Raw genomic sequence first — 17716 nt, 5'->3', positions numbered from 1 at the left:
AAGGGTTATAAATTATATAAATACATGTTCTTAAACTGGATCATATAACTAGTTTCTATTTTATGCTGTTACTTAAGAGACATGTTACAAGTCTAATAAAATATTCTCTATACCTGCTTCTAGGAGATTTTAAGAAACTGACAACTTTGTAAGCAGCAGACTGTGGAGAAAATAAGATGCCTGGGGGGGGTCAGGTGACTTACCCTTAGCCCCAAACTGCTACCTGCAGAGTTAAAAGTATGTTACTCTATGAACAGTACAGTTCTAAACTAGATCATGTTATCAAGACACAGCATACTCTCATGGACTTTTGACCTACGCTGGAGAAGCCTATCAACTGCTACTATAGTAAAATTTTTAAGGTATTCCACTTAGTAATTTAGATAGTCAGTATTTATTACCCAAATACAAGGAACATTTTTTTTTTAAACCGTCATCCTGAATTATAAGGATGAGAATTTAAATATTGTATTCTTTTCTAAAACTTGATATGCTTGACTGTTTAAAACACTTGCAAAAGGGTCAGCAAATATGTCTGAAATAACTTGGATATCTCATTAGTTGAAAAGGAAAAATACCCACTTCAGAAAAAGAATAAAGTGTATAAGGACTAATTTCCTTAGTATAAATGGCAATTAAGATGGAGTGCTGTTTGCCCATCAAGTTGTCAAGGGTTTTTTGTTGTTGTGTTACACTGTATTAGCCCAAGAATATTATAATGCTACTGGAAGTAAGCCAGCAACCACTTGGTTTTCAGAAGAAATTTTGGTATTGAATCAAAAGTCTGCCCTAGCTATTCAGTTTCTAGAATATTGATCCTGAGGAATTAAAATTAAAAATTACCATGTTGTTCAGTGCAGTATTGTTTAGGTACTAAAACCCAACAAAGACAGTCTGTTTCATAATATAACCGTTCAAGTGTAAATACATTAGCATGGACTTAAATAAAGCAAGATCTATAACTCAAGTATGGTCATTTGTTTTAAATCAAGATTATACAAGGGAAAAGTAACTAGAAAAAAGTAGCAACATAATCAAGGGCTTTTTCATTGGTGAGAACAGAGGTGAATGGAATTTAATATTTTTATATTTTAATAACCAATGGAGTAGTAAAGCTTAGTACTTTTTTTTTAAATTTATTTTATCCATTTATTTAATTTTTGGCTGCATTGGGTCTCTGCTGCTGCACGTGGGTTTTCTCTAGTTGCTGAGAGCGGGGGCTACTCTTTGTTGTGGTGCGGTGGCTTCTCTTGTTGCGGAGCACGGGCTTTAGGCGCGTGGGCTTCAGTAATTGTGGCACACGGGCTCTAGAGCGCAGGCTCAGTAGTTGTGGCGCACGGGCTTAGTTGCTCCGCGGCATGTGGGATCTTCCCGGACCAGGGCTCGAACCCGTGTCCCCTGCATTGGCAGGCGGATTCTTAACCACTGCACCACCAGGGAAGCCCAGTACTAACTTTTAAAGAGTTAAAGTAGATAGATAGGTAATGCCTGTAGCCCAGTAGCCCATATGAAAATTCCAAAGCAACCACTCCTGAGTTTGACTGCCCTATTAAGCCACTCAATGCTTATATCAAAATGAGTTTATTAAAATATATACTTTTGTTATACATAAAAACTTAGAAATATTTCAGGATTACATACTTTAAATTTTAGTCTCATCCTCCTGATGATAAAAAACAAAAAAGAGCATGTATAAGACTCAGTTATTTGTATATTTGACTATATTCATGCACACTACATAAAATTTATCCAGCAGTAAAGTTCTACTAAAAACTGGCAAGTTACAAAAAATATTAGGGTCAAACTTAAAATGCTTCAGTTTTTAGCTGTGATCCATAGACATATATTAGAAACCCTAATTTAATTTAAAAATCTTGGCTTAAATCCTTTAAAGGTAGCACGACAGATGAACTCTGAAAAGAATACATGGAGTCTCATATACTAGATACATGGCCTTGGGCAATTTACTTTTGTGTCTGTTTCCTAATCTACAAAAAGGATTAATACACACGAGAAATATGAGATTACATTTTTGACACATAATACCTAACATTTCAGTGCTTACTAATATTTATATGTATTCCAAAAAGTATGTGGCATTTTTGTGTTGTAACTATTACTTTAATCAAGTTGATGCGACTTCAGTCTAAAGTTAGTTGGTAAGCTGAATATATACCTCCTCCACCTCCAGATGTTCTTTGCCCACACAACAGGTAGTTGTGCTATTCTGATTCTGATATTCTGATTCTGATCATAAATTGACAATACAGCCAGCCATCTTAGTGTTCAGACTTGCTCTCAGCAGATAAGACATAAGGAGTATTTTAGAACTAGTGCCCTGAGTACAGTCACAGCTATAGGACCTAATCTGACCTGGAAAATCTGTGAACTAAGTAAGGCTCCTAAATATGTGATCCAAGAGCTACAGCCAACTTGGAATTTCTGGAAAGTGAGTGAGCTTGTACTTAGGGTTACAAGGACAAAAGGGCTAAGAGTCCTACCACAAGCACCACGGTTCAGTCCCTGTTAATAAAAAGAAAACTAAATCAAAGGGATTTGACTTAATAACTAAGTAGGCTCCATTTATAATACAATTCAAGAAAATAAGATCGAATTATTGGTACTTTGGCATTAGCATAAGAGAAAGTTCAACAGAAAATTTAAGACAATTTTAGACATAACAGTTAACATGATGCCATTCAAATATGATGAGGGTGGGATATATCAATAATATTCCATTCTAGTAACATGTTTGTTTTAGAGTTTTTAGCCAAGAACTGATTTGACTGACATGACTAAGACTACACAAAAGTTAAATACAATCCTAAAATAAATTTACACAAACCATAGAATAAGTACTAGGGAATATTACTGTTTGGTCCCTAATGGCACTTTAGATTTCCCAAAGCAATAGTTTTATTAGGAATGAATGCTGATATAAACATTTTAGAGCTCTTAAATCTACCTAAAACACATTAATGTGTGTGGATCAGGTACATTTGATCAAACACATCTTTAATGTAAGCAATCCACTCTCACTATGAGACTTTGCTACTTGAATTTAAAACCTCTTCTCACCATCCTTATTTGTCCATTCAAAAGTGTCAAGCTTATTACCTTTCGGGATTTTGCCATCTTTTAATTAAAAGCTACGTATACACAAAGAACTGCAGAGCCAACCACTGCAGTATATTAATGCTAAGAGATAATATTGGTACAAGAATATTTAAATATCACAGTGATATTAAGTCAACCTCTCAAACCAATAAAAATGGGATAATACTCAAAATCAAGTAATTATTAGATTTTGTTCTGGTTTTCAGAAAACGAGAGACATTCCGTCTCATTTCTAACTTTTGATGACATATTTTCTATTCAACAGAAGCATGAAAGGGATTATTTATATTTGTTGCAACTCTAATAAAACTTTAGCTTGCTATTTTATTTACCCATGCTACCCCTATTGCTCCATTTAGCAATGGTCATTAGTCTGCTGTACAGAATAAGCCTACTTAAACAATTCAGATTTGAATTTTCAACAAATTATTTTCCACATGAATTCCTTCAGTAAATATAAAGTGTGACATAGTATATTCTTTAAATCATGCACATTCTTATATAAACTTTGGTAAACAGATAGAGAGGCTTCAGAAAAACATATTGAAGTGATTTCATTTAAAAAGGTCATTATGTGTTGGTTAAAAAAGAGGATCAGCGTCAACATCACTGAAATTAGTGTAACTATAACAATGTTCAGAATCTTAAAAAATTCAACTTCTTTTTCCTCCTTATCAGGCCAGGAACATGGCATCCTTTCTGAAGAAATTTTCATTTCAGGAATGAGAAGTTTCTTTATTTGTCCAATTTCTGTTCTGCTCCATTCTTCTTTCAGTACTTGGCTTACTCGAGGATGAATTTCAACAGGTTGGACCTCAGGGAGTGGTCTTTGTTTCAAGACCTGCACACGTTGGCGGACATCATCAACTTTTTCAAGAAATTTAAGTGGAGGCTCTTCTTGTAAAGATGTTGTCAGTGTCACTAATTCAAGCTGCTGCTCTCTTATTTCTTTCATTCTTTCAATTTGTGGAGTATATTCTAGATTAATCAGATTGCCAACATCACAAAGAGCAGTTAGGAAAAAATTTTTTTTCTGTTCTAATGTATCACTAAGCTCCTTAAAATACTGGAGAACAACTTCCTTATCACCTTGGACCATTTTCTCCGAATGAGATTTTTGTTCTTCCAGCCTTTCAATAAGACGAGTAAGATCTGTCCAGTGTGTGTCAGTTAACTGTTCAAGCAGTTTTTCAGGCGTGTCCTTTTCTTTCATATAGGCACTTTGAAGGTCATCTATAGGATGACCATGATGTTGACCTATGGTAAGGCAATGACCACAAACTAATTTTTTATCCAGGAGACAGTAAACATTTAACGGCTGCCTGTAATGTTCAGGGCAGGTGACAATATCTGGATGGTCTTCTTGCTGGTACTTTTCAATAATAGCCCTTAACGCAAAATTAACAGGTAAAGATTCAATACCAGTTGGAGCAATTTCAATAATACTTCTGCAGTTAGGGCACTTGAGTGGAATGCGTAAAGGTCTCCATATATAAAAGTTACCAGATGCCTGTAGAACATTTTCCAAGCAATTTCTACAAAATGTATGAGAGCATGGTAGTACACGAGGATCTTCAAAAATACTGTAACAAATGGGACATGTTAACTCATCCTCAAAATTGTGCATTTCCTGTCAAGAGAAAAAAGTATTTTAATTCTACATATAACAAAGACACATGCACATATTATGTAAAGTTTTAGGTGTTAACCTCCAAATTGTTAATATACTGTACTTGTCATTTAAAAGAGTAAGATTTTTAAAATTAGCTTTCTATATAATGCAATTCCTAACACTGAATAATTGATCACCTTTAAGAGCTTATTTACTTTGGTGTGTTCTGTTGAAGTCTATTTAATGATTATAACTAGTCTGTGCAACTTTTTACATTCTAAGATGCTAAAATCAAAACTATACACAAATCATGAATAGGTAAGACTAAATATTTCTATGAAATAAAAAGTTAATTCTTAGCAAAATTACATTCTTCAATTCACACTCCCAGTTGGCTCAACCACAGTTTCTAAAGTAAGTTATTAAATTTCTAACTGTTGTATAAATTTCAAGCTTCTTGAATTGGAATATTAGTGTGTATGCTTAAAGCCCTGAATCAGCACAGTGTAATAGTCTCAAGTAATGTTAATTTGAAGATTTGGAAGGGAGTAACATTTCTGAATTAGTCCTTGTGATAAAAAAGTGTGAAAGATGAAGTGTTGATTGTGGTAATTATGAATTACAGACCACTAGAGCATTAGTGGTAAAGAACATCATTAGTCATCTTTCCTTCATGAAAGAAATCCAGCAACAGTTCAGAGACCCTCTCTGACACAAGTAACTTGACATCTTGGCAAGCTATTACTGATATTTCCAACAAGCCTTCCAAGTGCCATTCATGCAAAATCTAAAGCTTACCAAATCCTCCTCTATAAAAACTGTTAGAGTATCTACAAATAACTAATTGTACTTTTAAGAAACAAAAACCTCTTCAGACTTTTTATAGCTCTTATGCGCCTCATCTTCACCATTTGCAAAACCAAACTCATTCATTCTTCAAGTCTCAACCTGAGTCCCACCTCCTCCCCCAGATTAGGTCCCCTAATCTCACTGAACACTGCACTTCTACTTTATAGCAAGCACTTTATATGGATTTTATTTAAAAGAATTTTGTCGGAATTCCTGCAGGTCCAGTGGTTAGGACTCAGCACTTTCACTACCGGGGCCTGGGTTCGATGCCTGGTCAGGGAACTAAGATCCCGCAAGCTGCGTGGCGCAGTCAAAAAAACAAAGAATTTTGTAACATTTTTCAATACATTAGAATATAAGCCTGCAATAAGGCAGGAATTGTGTCTAAGCACAGAACTTGACACACAATAGGCATTCACTCAATGTTGGTTGAATAAACACTGCCTCTTAAGAGACCAATGTTAATAAAATGTCAGACCTTAGTTTTTTGGGTTTTTTTTTTTTCAAATAGCAAAATCTCTGCTTAGGAAAAGCTTTTATCAAGAGTCCATCAGAAAATAGAAAATACTCCATTCAGACTGACAACATTAAGAACCATAATGAGCCAAGATGTGAGAGACTAATAAGCCTGAACTGTGAGGCATTCCAGGAAACAAAAGTAACTGGACAACAGAAGATGACATTCACTGCAGATAAATTTAAGTGCCTACATGGTGGGAAGCCTTTATGACTATCCTTTACCTACAGAGAGCTCTGAAATAGAAAAACCACCCAAGAAAAACAAACGTTTCTCAGTTTATTTCAGTGATGTCAGAATTCATAATGAAGGAATAAACAGAATAGCACTTTGCAAAGGAATAAAATTTGAGCATTGGACATATATTCAATTTAGATTTAATATTAGAGTTATTTAATGTAAGTACCAAAAATCAACCCTAAAACAGAACCCAACCTTTCCCTCCAAAGTCCTGTATTTGTCAAAAAGTTAGAAATCATTTTCCCTGGGAACTCATTTAAGGACCCAAAAGCTCAACTTTCTTTAGAATGAGGATATTCAATAACAATATTGTAAAGAAAATATCATCTCTTAAACTTACATAAAGTGGAAGCAAATATCCTGGTCTCAAAAGTTACTTCCATAGCACATAAAATTTTTAACAAAATTTAATCAGAAACGTGTAGATAACTTGAAGATACAGAAATCAAATCTAAGACTACCCTCTTCTGGCTGATTTATGAAAAACTGATTTTAGGCAACAAATTTGTAAGTCAGAACTGGCTAATAGAAGTAAGCCTGGTTGAAAATAACTATGTAAGGCCAGGAACTTTCTAACTCTGGTTGCTGCCTGAGAAACAGAAGATAAAGGTGGCTATCATGCTTAGGGGCTAGTTCTTACAGAAACTAGTATGAAATTTTATGCATCAGAAATTTTCTATAACCAGCCTAGACTCCTGAGGGGGAATAAAGGAGCAAAAAATTTTTCCTATGAATATTTTCTGGTATGAACATCTTGGATTTAGCTATGCTGTGTGTATGTAACAACACTGGAAACTAGAAGACAATGAAGCAATTCTTCAATATTCTCGGGAAAGCATGGCTTCCAACTTAAAATTCTATACCCAGACAAAGTAAATAAATTTTGAAGGTAGTCTAAAGATAGTTTAACACAAGAGGTCTCAAAACTGAACCACCCATCACCCACCCTTTCTAAAGAAGCTGCTGCAGGAAGAAAAGAAAAACAATAATTCTCACCAGGATAACTATGAAATGAAGTCCTGGATAACTGTGCAGCAAGCCTAGAGAAATAGTAGTCTGGAGGAAGAAGACAGAAATCCAGAAGGAATGCCTTTAAGTAAATAAATAGAACTGACAGAATATTTCACGTGTCTGAACATATTGAGAGGTAATGAGAAAACTAAATTTAGGGAAAAGTGATGGAATCATGAAAAGAGGAAATACTACAGCACACTATATAGCTCAATTGTCCTATTTTATAATATTTTAAATATTAAATATTGATTTTACCAAAAAGCATGACTGTTAAGGATTGAATGTGTCTCCCCAAACTCATAAGTTGAAATCGTAACCCTCAGTGTGATGGTATTAATGAGGTAGAGCCTTTGGGAGGTAATTAGGTCATCAGAGTAGAGCCCTCATGAATGAGATTAGGCCCTTATAGGAAGAGATACAGGGCTTGCTGCCTCTCTTTCTCTGCTCTCGGCCATGTGAAGACACAGCAGGAAGATGGCCATCTGCAAAGCAGGTAGAGAGCTTTCGCCAGAACCCAACTTTGCCAGCATCCTGATCCGGGACTTCCCAGCCTCCAAAACTGCAAAAAAATAAATGACTGTTGTTTAAGCCACCTAGTCTATGGTATTTTTGTTATAACAGCCCAAACTAAGAAACTGACAAAATTATGTTGGGAGGAGGGAATAAGGGAAGGAAACAAAGTTTAAGAACTTATCTTAATCTTCTCTTATAAGAAGTCAATACATGCCTAAAAATGAAAAAATCAAGAAATCACATTAAAAGCAAATTATTTATGAATAGAGAAGCAATACTAAAAGAGATATTTAAAAGAAATGAAGTGACTGCTTCTGGAGAGCAGGAATCAAGAGTGGGGAGAGTGAGGGCAGGAGGCTGCTGTTTTTCATTATAAGCCTAAGTTCTGTTTTACTTTCAACTATTAACATACAATTAAAAATATTAAAATTTTAAATAAAGAAATAAAGACAATCCCACATGCATCCAGGAAGAAAACTAAGATACCCAAAAAAGGAAAACAAAAAACATAATGGTCTCAGAATTCTCTGGGAGACTATAATTTCCAAAGATGGCCACAACAATTAACTCCCACATGTTGTTCTGTGATGTGACTTTGCTGGTATTCTCCTATCAAGAGATGAAATCTATTCTCCCCTCAAAAAGATCTGGGCTTGGGGCTTCCCTGGTGGTCCAGTGGTTAAGAATCCGCCTTCCAGTGCACAGGAGGCGGATTTGATCCCTGGTCAGGGAACTAAGATCCCACATGCTGCAGGGCAACTAAGCCCGTGTGCTCTGGAGCCTGCACCACAACTAGAGAGAAGCCCACATGCTGCAACGAAGATCCCGCGTGCCACAACTAAGACCCCATGCAGCCAAATAAATAGATAAATAGTTAAAAAAAAAAAGATCTGGACAGGACATGTGACTGCTCTGACCAATCTGATACAGTACAAGTGACACTATGACAGTTCTGGGTATAGCCCTTAGCTAGCCTAGCAGATTGCTGCCTCTTCGGTATGTGAAAAGTCTAGGCTACTCTGCTGATGAGAGAGGCCAAAAGGAGAAGCAATGAGGTGCCAGACATGTGAGTGAAAAAGCCATCTTGGACATGCAGCGATCCAAACCATCAGACGTTTGTTACACAGCAGTAGATAACCAGAACATCTCCAAAGCAACTAGGAATGCTAAAAGACATATAGCAATCAATATCCACAAGGATCTGGAAGAAAAGGATATGACCTAAGAATTCTCTACACAGCCAAGATGTAATTTATCCATGTGAAATAGTAAAAATACTCTTTAGCAAAATCTGCAGGGTTAAAAAAAAGTTCTACAGGGCAGAGCTGAAGCCATATACTTTCATTAACAAACAAAAGAAGTAGTATAAAAAGGATTTATATAAAAAAAAGAGAGAAAAGAAAATGAACCTAGGAAAACCAGAAGAAAACAATTCTAATGCATGAAGAAAACCATGAATTAGAATATAGAAAATTCTTAGAGTTGATAAACCCAAGAGCTGGCTTTTTAAATAAACAAGCCAGGGGCTACAGGGGGCGTTGGAGAGTTATTGTTTAATGAGTGCACAGTTTCACTTTGGAAACATGAAAAAGTTCTGAAGATAGATGGTGATGGTTGCACAACAATGTGGAATGTACTTAATGCCACTGACTACACACTTAAAAATGGTTAAAATGGTAAATTTTATGTATGTTTCAAAACAATAAAAAAACTTTAAAAATGTTTAAGTGTCTTGCCTATTAACCAGCCTTTCCCATCAAATTAATTTTAGAATTGATTTATATTAATCTATAATTTAAAAAACAAAAAAATTAAATTAAAATAACCCATGTAAAATGTTATTTTCCTCCAGTGGGTACTAAAAGCCCAAGTACAAATTGATAACTTAGTTCAAGATTTCCTGCTTCCCTTTTAAAAGTCACCAAGAAATATGAACGTAAAAAAGAAATCTTTTCGGAAATAAACCTGAAGCTAAATCATCTACATATAAATTATTTCACAAATTTATTGTGCTTAAGTGTCAAAAACAAACACATTACTGAATTTCTAAACTTTTTATGCAGTCTTTCTCCAGAGGGCCGATTTCCTATGGAGCCTCCATAATGTCTAACCAGCATATTATGGATGGTCAGCCCTGAGAGCAGATGATGGAGAACTGGGCAGTACCAAACATATCATTACCCATTCTCCTGTGTAAACTGTTTTTTAAGTTTTAATTCCCTAATGCATTATTGCCTTTCATCTCTAAACATGAATGGTTATAAAACATTCATTACATTTTACACCCTCTGAAGAGAAATTTGCCACATTGTAGTTAGATGACTTGCTCTAGGACTTAGAGTGAGTCAGCTATAATAAGTCTGGGAAAATTCAAGAGGTGCCACTTCCCAGGCTGGGTCTCACATCTTTGTGGCCCTAACTGATAAAAAGCACATTTTATGCAATTCAAGACTTACTTTAGAAATACTACATTTGTGCCATCTATAAATATGGGGCAAGATTTTAAAAATACTTCTGTACATATAAATGTACAAAAATAATGAAGGATCACCTAACTCTTTCAAAAAAAATCCTACGGTCAGATCTGATTTTAACTCTGCCCATTTGCACTGTTTTCCTGCATTTTGACATCAACCTGTTTCCCCAAACTAAAAAAGAAACTATTAATGCAATTTAACCAGGAACTGATACGAGCAGTTAAGATTTTCTTTGCTTTTTTTAAATATTTTTGAAAGTGAAAAATATATATATATTTGGTGGGAAAAATTCAGCAATATGTTTGCTGAAAAGCAATGTTAAAACTAACATCACTGGACTTCCCTGGTGGTGCAGAGGTTGAGAATCCGCCTGCCAATGCAGGGGACACAGGTTCGAGCCCTGGTCCAGGAAGATTCCACATGCCGTGGAGCAACTAAGCCCGTGCGCCACAACTACTGAGCCTGCATGGCATAACTACTGAAGCCCGCCCGCCTAAAGCCCGTGCTCCGCAACAAGAGGAGCCACCGCAGTGAGAAGCCCACACACTGCAACGAAGAGTAGCCCCCGCTCGACGCAACTAGAGAAAAGCCCACACGCAGCAGTGAAGACCCAGTGCAGCCAATAAATAAATAAATAAATATTAAAAAAAAAAAAAAAAAACTAACATCACCTAAAACCAAAATTTCGTCTTGCCAGAATAAGCTATGGTACCTTACTTTAAAGGATAGCTACTTGGTCATTAAAATGGAATGCAGATCAATATGAAAATACATGGTAAAAAGGTATCCAGATAACTTAATAAATTCAACTTGCAGATCTGTATGTGTTAAATGTGTGTGTCTGTATTAAGATGCACACATCCTTGTAAGATTTCTAGAAAGGTAAACAAGAGTTAACAGTGACTAACTTTAAAATATAGGTCAGATAAGGGAGTTGTTTACTTTTCACTTTATGATCCTTCTATATGGTTTGAATTTTATACACCACCAACATACACACCTTTTTTCAAAAGATTTAAAACTTTCCCCTTACATTTTAAATCATACACTCAGTAAAAATTTACTGAAAATTTCTTTGGTATTTACTTAATCTCCCAGAACTTACCACTTTATTGACCTTCTGGTTTGGAGACTGAATATGTATCTTCAACTTTTTCAGATTCTTTTATTTTTATTCTAAAATAAAAATAATTTTATCTTAATGTTCTAGACTTATATTCTCAAAACGTATGTTAAGTACGATATCATAGGGAATGGTGGTAATTTCACTGTCTTTGACGTTTACCTTCCCTAAGCGTCACTGTGTTTTTTTTAAAGTAGCGACAAATATCAACAGCTGTGGTGCAGCAGGAGAGGTATCACCTGTACCTTGAAAATCCCAACAAGTCTGTGATCAAATAAATTGCCACAAAGGACCTCTTTTTATAGCGTCAAGTATCTTATGAGCTCTTGAAAATATCAGCCAACAATGGTGATGACGGAGCAAACATTCACGGTCATTTTAGACTGCTGAAAGTTAACTGGAAGACAAGAAGCACCCATGAGAGTGAACTATTTTGCCAGCTTAAAATTATAAATCTTGATTTAGGTTATACCCATTAATACGTCTGTTCATCTCTCAATTCTGCCATTTAAATGTTGAGACCCTGGGTCAGTTTTACCTAGTGCCTCTCAGAACTGACGTTTCACATCTGTAAAATGGGCATAACTACACCTACGCGGTTAAGTCCAATGAGAACGCCTCCCAGAGAAGCGGCTGGAAACAGCAGTGCCCTTGCCCTTCCCCTTCCCGAAGGTTTACGACAAATCCTCCCGGGCCTCTCTCCCAACGCGCCTCGGCGCCCTCCTTTCCGAGCCGCCGCGAGGCCGCCCAGCTCGGCGGAGTCCAGCTCCTCTCCGCCTCCCCACCACAGAGGGCCTTCTTCCCTCACGGAAATGCTGTTCTTTATTGGCGGGAGGAAAACGAGGTCCCCCAAACTCTCCACCTGGGACAAGAGGGACCCAAGACGCGGGACCCAAGCCAGCCCTCTCCATCACCAAGCCCCAGACACATGCAGTACACCAGCCTGCGCTACAGGGAAAGAAGAGGGACCCAGAGCCGCCTTCTCGGACCGAAGAGAAGCTCCTTATAAACTCACCGTGGGGACGGGAAAACCAGCCAACTCCACCAGCAGAAACAGAGGTCCACAGCCTGCGGGCTGACGCTGAGAGCTGCTCGGTTTCCCGCCCTCCCTCCTCCGCCCTGAGGGCCTTCGGCTTCCCAGATGAGGCGGGGCTTGAGAGCCTCCAGACGCAGGCGCGGTCTCCCGGCAACCTTCAACTGCGTAACATCAGCCAATAGGAAGAGCGCGGGGCCGGTGTTCGAAAGTAAACCGCCGACCTCTGGGGCCGAGGCGGGGGCGTGATCGCTAGGACTTGGCACGAGGCCCGCGGCGAGCTTTCTGTGCCTGCGTGCTGGGCGCGGGCTGCCGCTCCGGAGCTCCAGAGGCGCGCCGCAGGGGGCGCTTCAGTGTGCGGGGGCGCTTCTGGCAGCCGTGACCCTGGCCTGGAGTCCCTCTTGGGGCCGCGGGATGGCGTCCCGGGAAAGGCGGGGCCTGGCGGAGGCAGACGATATTTACAAAAAGGATTCATAGGGCTATTTTTTTTTTTTAAACCTGGAGCCAAGCTGGCACGTCCTGATTCTAGACTTTAAAGCGCAGCATCTTGCATTGTGACTTAATAGGTTCCCTGAGGCTTCCTGAGCGCACACGCACCCCAGTGGGCAAGCGCCGTCCTCCCCTAAGCCCGGGTTTGCTTTTGTTTACGGCATCTGGAGACATAAACCCAGCAGAGTAATTGGTTCAGCATAGGAGGAGACGGCTTCTGATTATTGAGAATTCTCTTGTACTTAAGGAGAGCTATCTCTGTGGGCTGTTGGGACCTTAGGACTCATTTAGGACTATCTCCCTCTGTCTCTCCCTATTCTTCCTCCCACCTCTGCCCCCTCTTTCCACGTTATGAAATTATTGCCTGGCAATGACTGTTGCAAAGAAGTCCTGACTTCCAATTCAATTTCTCCTCCAAGTCCCTATTTCACCTTCTTAACCCTTAGAATTAGAAAGCAAACAGTTCAGTAGTCCCTTCGCAGTTTCTTTCTCTTCAGAAACTTTATCCAGCTGTATGGCAAGACACTCATCACAGCTTCCCTCTCTAAAATGTAGTTAGAAGTCATTTACAGCTGTGCTAAATAAAGCTATGAGCCTCTGTATACTGTGTATTGCCAGTACTTTCAGGTCTTAGCTTCTTATACAGTAAATTACAGAAAAATATTAAACAGAATAAAAGTAATATCAGTGAGTCCTGAGTCAATCTCAGATGTCTTCACCAATTCAGCTGCTGAAGAGTTTGCTTATGATGTGTGGGTTCCAGTGATATCCAAGATATCCACTGTTACACGGTGGCATATATCCATTTAGATTTTATTATGCACATAGGTTTTCTATTTAAACATTGCAGTCATCCTGATAAACAGTTTTTTAACTTGCTGTCAAAACAATAGGTTATGAATCTTTCCATAGCAATAAATGCAGTATACTTCTATAAAAATATTCTTTTTTTTTTTAAAGTATAAGGCTGATGTTAACAATGGACTTTGAGTGATTATGATGTGTCCATGTAGATGCATCACTTGTAACAAAGGTATCACTCTAGTGGAGGATGTTGGTAATGTGGGAGACTATGCATGGGGAGTAGGGCAGGAAATATATGGGAAATCTCTGTACCTTCCCCTCAATTTTGCTGTGAACCTAAAATTTCTCTAAAAATAAGATAAAGTCTTAATATTTTTTTTAATTTTAAGTGTAATTGCCTCTAGAATGCATGAATAGTGCTGAATAATGCTTTGAGCTATAATTTCTCCCACCTGTGTTTTTCCCTCTGCACTTCCTTACCTAAAGAGTTATGTATGTAGCAAGAAAGCAGAAGTACCTTTCACTAGACTTAACTGGCATTTGTTTTCCAAAAAGCCTCAGTCCCCTCAATCCATTGAGATAAATAACATTGAAGGGAAGAGGCTGAATGTTTGGGAGAAGTAAAAAGAGAGAAGCCCCCAAATAGAGATTAATCGGACCTAGTGGAGGGAAGCTATGACACCTAAAAGGAAGGGCTACATCTGTTCCTACAGGGAGACTGGCTTAGAGGCCCATGGATTCCCAACTCTACCAAAGATTTCTATAACCCAGCATGACCAGGAAGTGGCAGAGAGCTACAGAAGCCTACAGAAACAACAGCAGCCTCAGCAATAACAGTCAACTCTTGGCATACGTGGGTTTGTGGACTGTGTTTCATGCACTCTCCAGAAGATAATGCTGGCCTGGAAAGACTAGACAAGAGTGACACTCAGGTGTAGAAGTACATGCTTAAAATCCATAAGCTTAAAAATCTGAGGTGCTAAGGCGCTCGGCCACCCAAAAAAAAAGTGAGGAGGGAGAAAGATCAGCTGCTTTGGGTCTCTGCCTATATACTTGCACCAATCTCCTTTTGATGGAATACAGGAAAAGGATAAAAGATGAGAAATTTTTTGTAGTTATTAACAGGTGATACAAAGAGGAGGCAATAAAACATGAATTTTATGACAAACTTTGGTGCTTAGGTCAGACTCTCTACTTCTGTCTCAAGAGCCAAAACAGGAGGCCTCAGTCACAGAGAGGTGCCCCGTAGGCAAGCTAAAACACTTTCTGATTTGGGGTTTTAATAGCTACTGAAGATCCCACATGCCGCGGAGCAACTAAGCCCGTGTGCCACAGCTGCTGAGCCTGCACTCTGGAGGCCGCGAGCCACAACTACTGAAGCCCGTGCACCCTAGAGCCCATGCTTCACAACAGGGGAGGCCACCACAATGAGAAGCCCGCGCCGCAACGAGGAGTGGCCCCTGCTCACCGCAACTAGAGAAAGCCCACGCGCAGCAACGAAGACCCAATGCAGCCAAAATTAATAAATAAATTAATTAATTTAAAAAAAACAATAAATGCTGGTGAGGGTGTGGAGAAAAGGGAACCCTCCTACACTGTTGGTGGGAATGTAAGTTGGTGCAGCCACTATGGAGAACAGTATGGAGGTTCCTCAGAAAACTAAAAATAGAATTACCATATGACCCAGCAATCCCACTCCTGAGAATATACCTGGACAAAACTATAATTCAAAAAGATACATGCACCCCTATGTTCATAGCAGCACTATTTACAATAGCCAAAACATGGAAACAAATGTCCATTGACAGATGAATGGATAAAGAAGATGTGGTACATATATACAATGGAATACTACTCAGCCATAAAAAGAACGAAATAATGCCATTTTCAGCAACATGGATGCAACAAAAGATTATCATACTAAGTGAAGTAAGTCAGAAAGAGAAAGACAAATACCATATGATATCACCTATATGTGGAATCTAAAATATGGCACAAATGAACCTATCTACAAAACAGAAACAGACTCATAGACACAGAGAACAGACTTGTAGTTGCCAAGGGGGAGGGGGGAGGGAGAGGGATGGACTTGGAGTTTGGGATTAGCAGATGCAAACTATTGCATTTAGAATGGATAAACAACAAGGTCCTAATGAATAGCACAGGGAACTACATTCAATATCCTGTGATAAACCACAATAGAAAAGAATATTAAAAAAGAATGTCTATATTGTATAACTGAGTCACTTTGCTGTACAGCAGAGATGGGCACAGCATTGTCAATCAACTACAATTCAATACAAAAAAAGAAAGAAAGAAACATTCAACTTTTAAGTTTTGGAGCCAGGGGAATAAAACACCTGTGTTGTTTAAATCCTCTGCTGAGACACTGCCCCATACTCTTTTAAAGGAGAAAGATTAGGGTCTTTCTAGTTACCAAGTTCCTCTTACTTGGCACACAACAATGTACATGTCATCCTGTATATTCAGAGGGCAAATGCTGAATACATGTGTGCGATAAGGCCCTGAAATAGTTTATGTGGATGACAATATATAGTGCCTTTTCTTTCCTTTTTGAGGATGCTATTAACATTCATAATAACCAGAATTCACCCTTTTTTTAACATTTAGGCAGATTTGGAGACAGAAGCATATGGTGTGATTTTTCTTGTAGCCTGTCTCATTTTTGAGATTTTTCTAGCAATATATGAGTAAACACCAAGCAAGTTTTAGAGACAGCATTGGAAAGAGGAAGAGATTGTCATCTCACATATGCAATAACCTTAATTACAATGGCTAACCTTTATTAATCATTTACTATGAACCAAGCACTGTACTAAGTAATTCACTATCTCAATCCTCACAACCATTCTATAAATGTTACTATTTTGTAAACTTTTAAATGAAGTATAAAAAAACAGTGTCTCTATTTTTATCCTAATTTTACAAAGGAGGGAATTAAATGCCAGCAAGTTGAAATAGCTCCCTCAGGGCTATGCAGCGTGGTTCCCTGACCCCAAGGCAGGTGCTCTTCATGCCAGGCTGTATGCTTTCATTTTCTTCCACACCTTCGGTATTGCTCTCTTAGGGTTGCTGTAAGAAATCAACACAAATTTGGTGAATTGAAACCAGAAATTTATTCTCTTGCAGTTTTGGAGACCAAAGTCTAAAATCAAGTTGTTAGAAGTTACACTCCCACTGAACGCCCCAGATAAAAATCTGTCCTCATCTCTTTCAGCTCTGGCTGAATAACTCAAGATCTTCCTTGGCTGAATAACTTAAGATCTTCCTTGCCTGATCTTCCAGATCAGCTCTGGCTGCATAACTCCAATCTCAGCCTCTGCTTCACGTGGCCTTCTCCTTTTCTGTCTCATATAAAGACACTTGTCATTGGATTTAGTGTCAACCGGGGTAGTCCAGAATTATCTCATTTCAAGATCTTTTTTTTTTTCTCCAAGATTCTTAACTACATCTGCAAAGACCCTTCGCCAATAAGGTCACGTTCACAGGTTCCGGGGGCTAAGATGTGGACATACCTTTGGCGGGAACCACCATTTAACCCACGGTACGTTCCTACTGAGACCTCCGAGGGTTGTAGTTGTCACTTATACAGTGTTCAGGGCTTCACAGACTCACAGAAAACTAGATAGAGAGTGAATCCCAGAGATCACCTCCTCATTTTCAGCAGGATGAACGTAGAGGCACCCAAAGGAGAGGGGCCTCTCACTCAAGGTAACACACCAAGTGCATCGCAGATTCAAGGCCCCACTTAAACTCCCTGATGCCCTATCCAAAGGCCACTTCACGTGACCAGAGAATGACTAATATATGTCATTGTGTGGTTAATAGTGTTTTTCATCTGTCGAAGAATCATGATAATAATAATTATCAGTATGTCTCTGTGACAAATTTCTCTCAGATCTCAGGG

At 38.4% G+C, this 17716-nt stretch overlaps 1 protein-coding gene across 1 annotated transcript; it reads right to left on the bottom strand.

Moving 5' to 3' along the window:
• Window positions 1–2773: 2773 nt before the first annotated feature.
• Window positions 2774–12585, bottom strand: TRIM59 (tripartite motif containing 59). Its single transcript, XM_061193487.1, has 2 exons — window positions 12478–12585; window positions 2774–4747 (listed from the first exon to the last, which is right to left on the bottom strand). Exon 2 carries the CDS (start codon window positions 4742–4744, stop codon window positions 3536–3538), a length of 1209 nt encoding a protein of 402 aa, XP_061049470.1. The 5' UTR covers window positions 4745–4747; window positions 12478–12585; the 3' UTR covers window positions 2774–3535.
• Between the last annotated feature and the right edge of the window lie 5131 nt (window positions 12586–17716).

The sequence above is a fragment of the Eubalaena glacialis genome, chromosome 6, assembly GCF_028564815.1.
Source record: "Eubalaena glacialis isolate mEubGla1 chromosome 6, mEubGla1.1.hap2.+ XY, whole genome shotgun sequence".
In the NCBI taxonomy this organism is placed as follows: Eukaryota; Metazoa; Chordata; class Mammalia; order Artiodactyla; family Balaenidae; genus Eubalaena; species Eubalaena glacialis.
This window is presented reverse-complemented; position numbering and strand designations above follow the sequence as displayed.

Excerpts from the sequence above, each read along its gene's own strand:
- TRIM59 (XM_061193487.1), bottom strand. The coding sequence starts at position 4,744 with ATGCACAATTTTGAGGATGAGTTAACATGTCCCATTTGTTACAGTATT.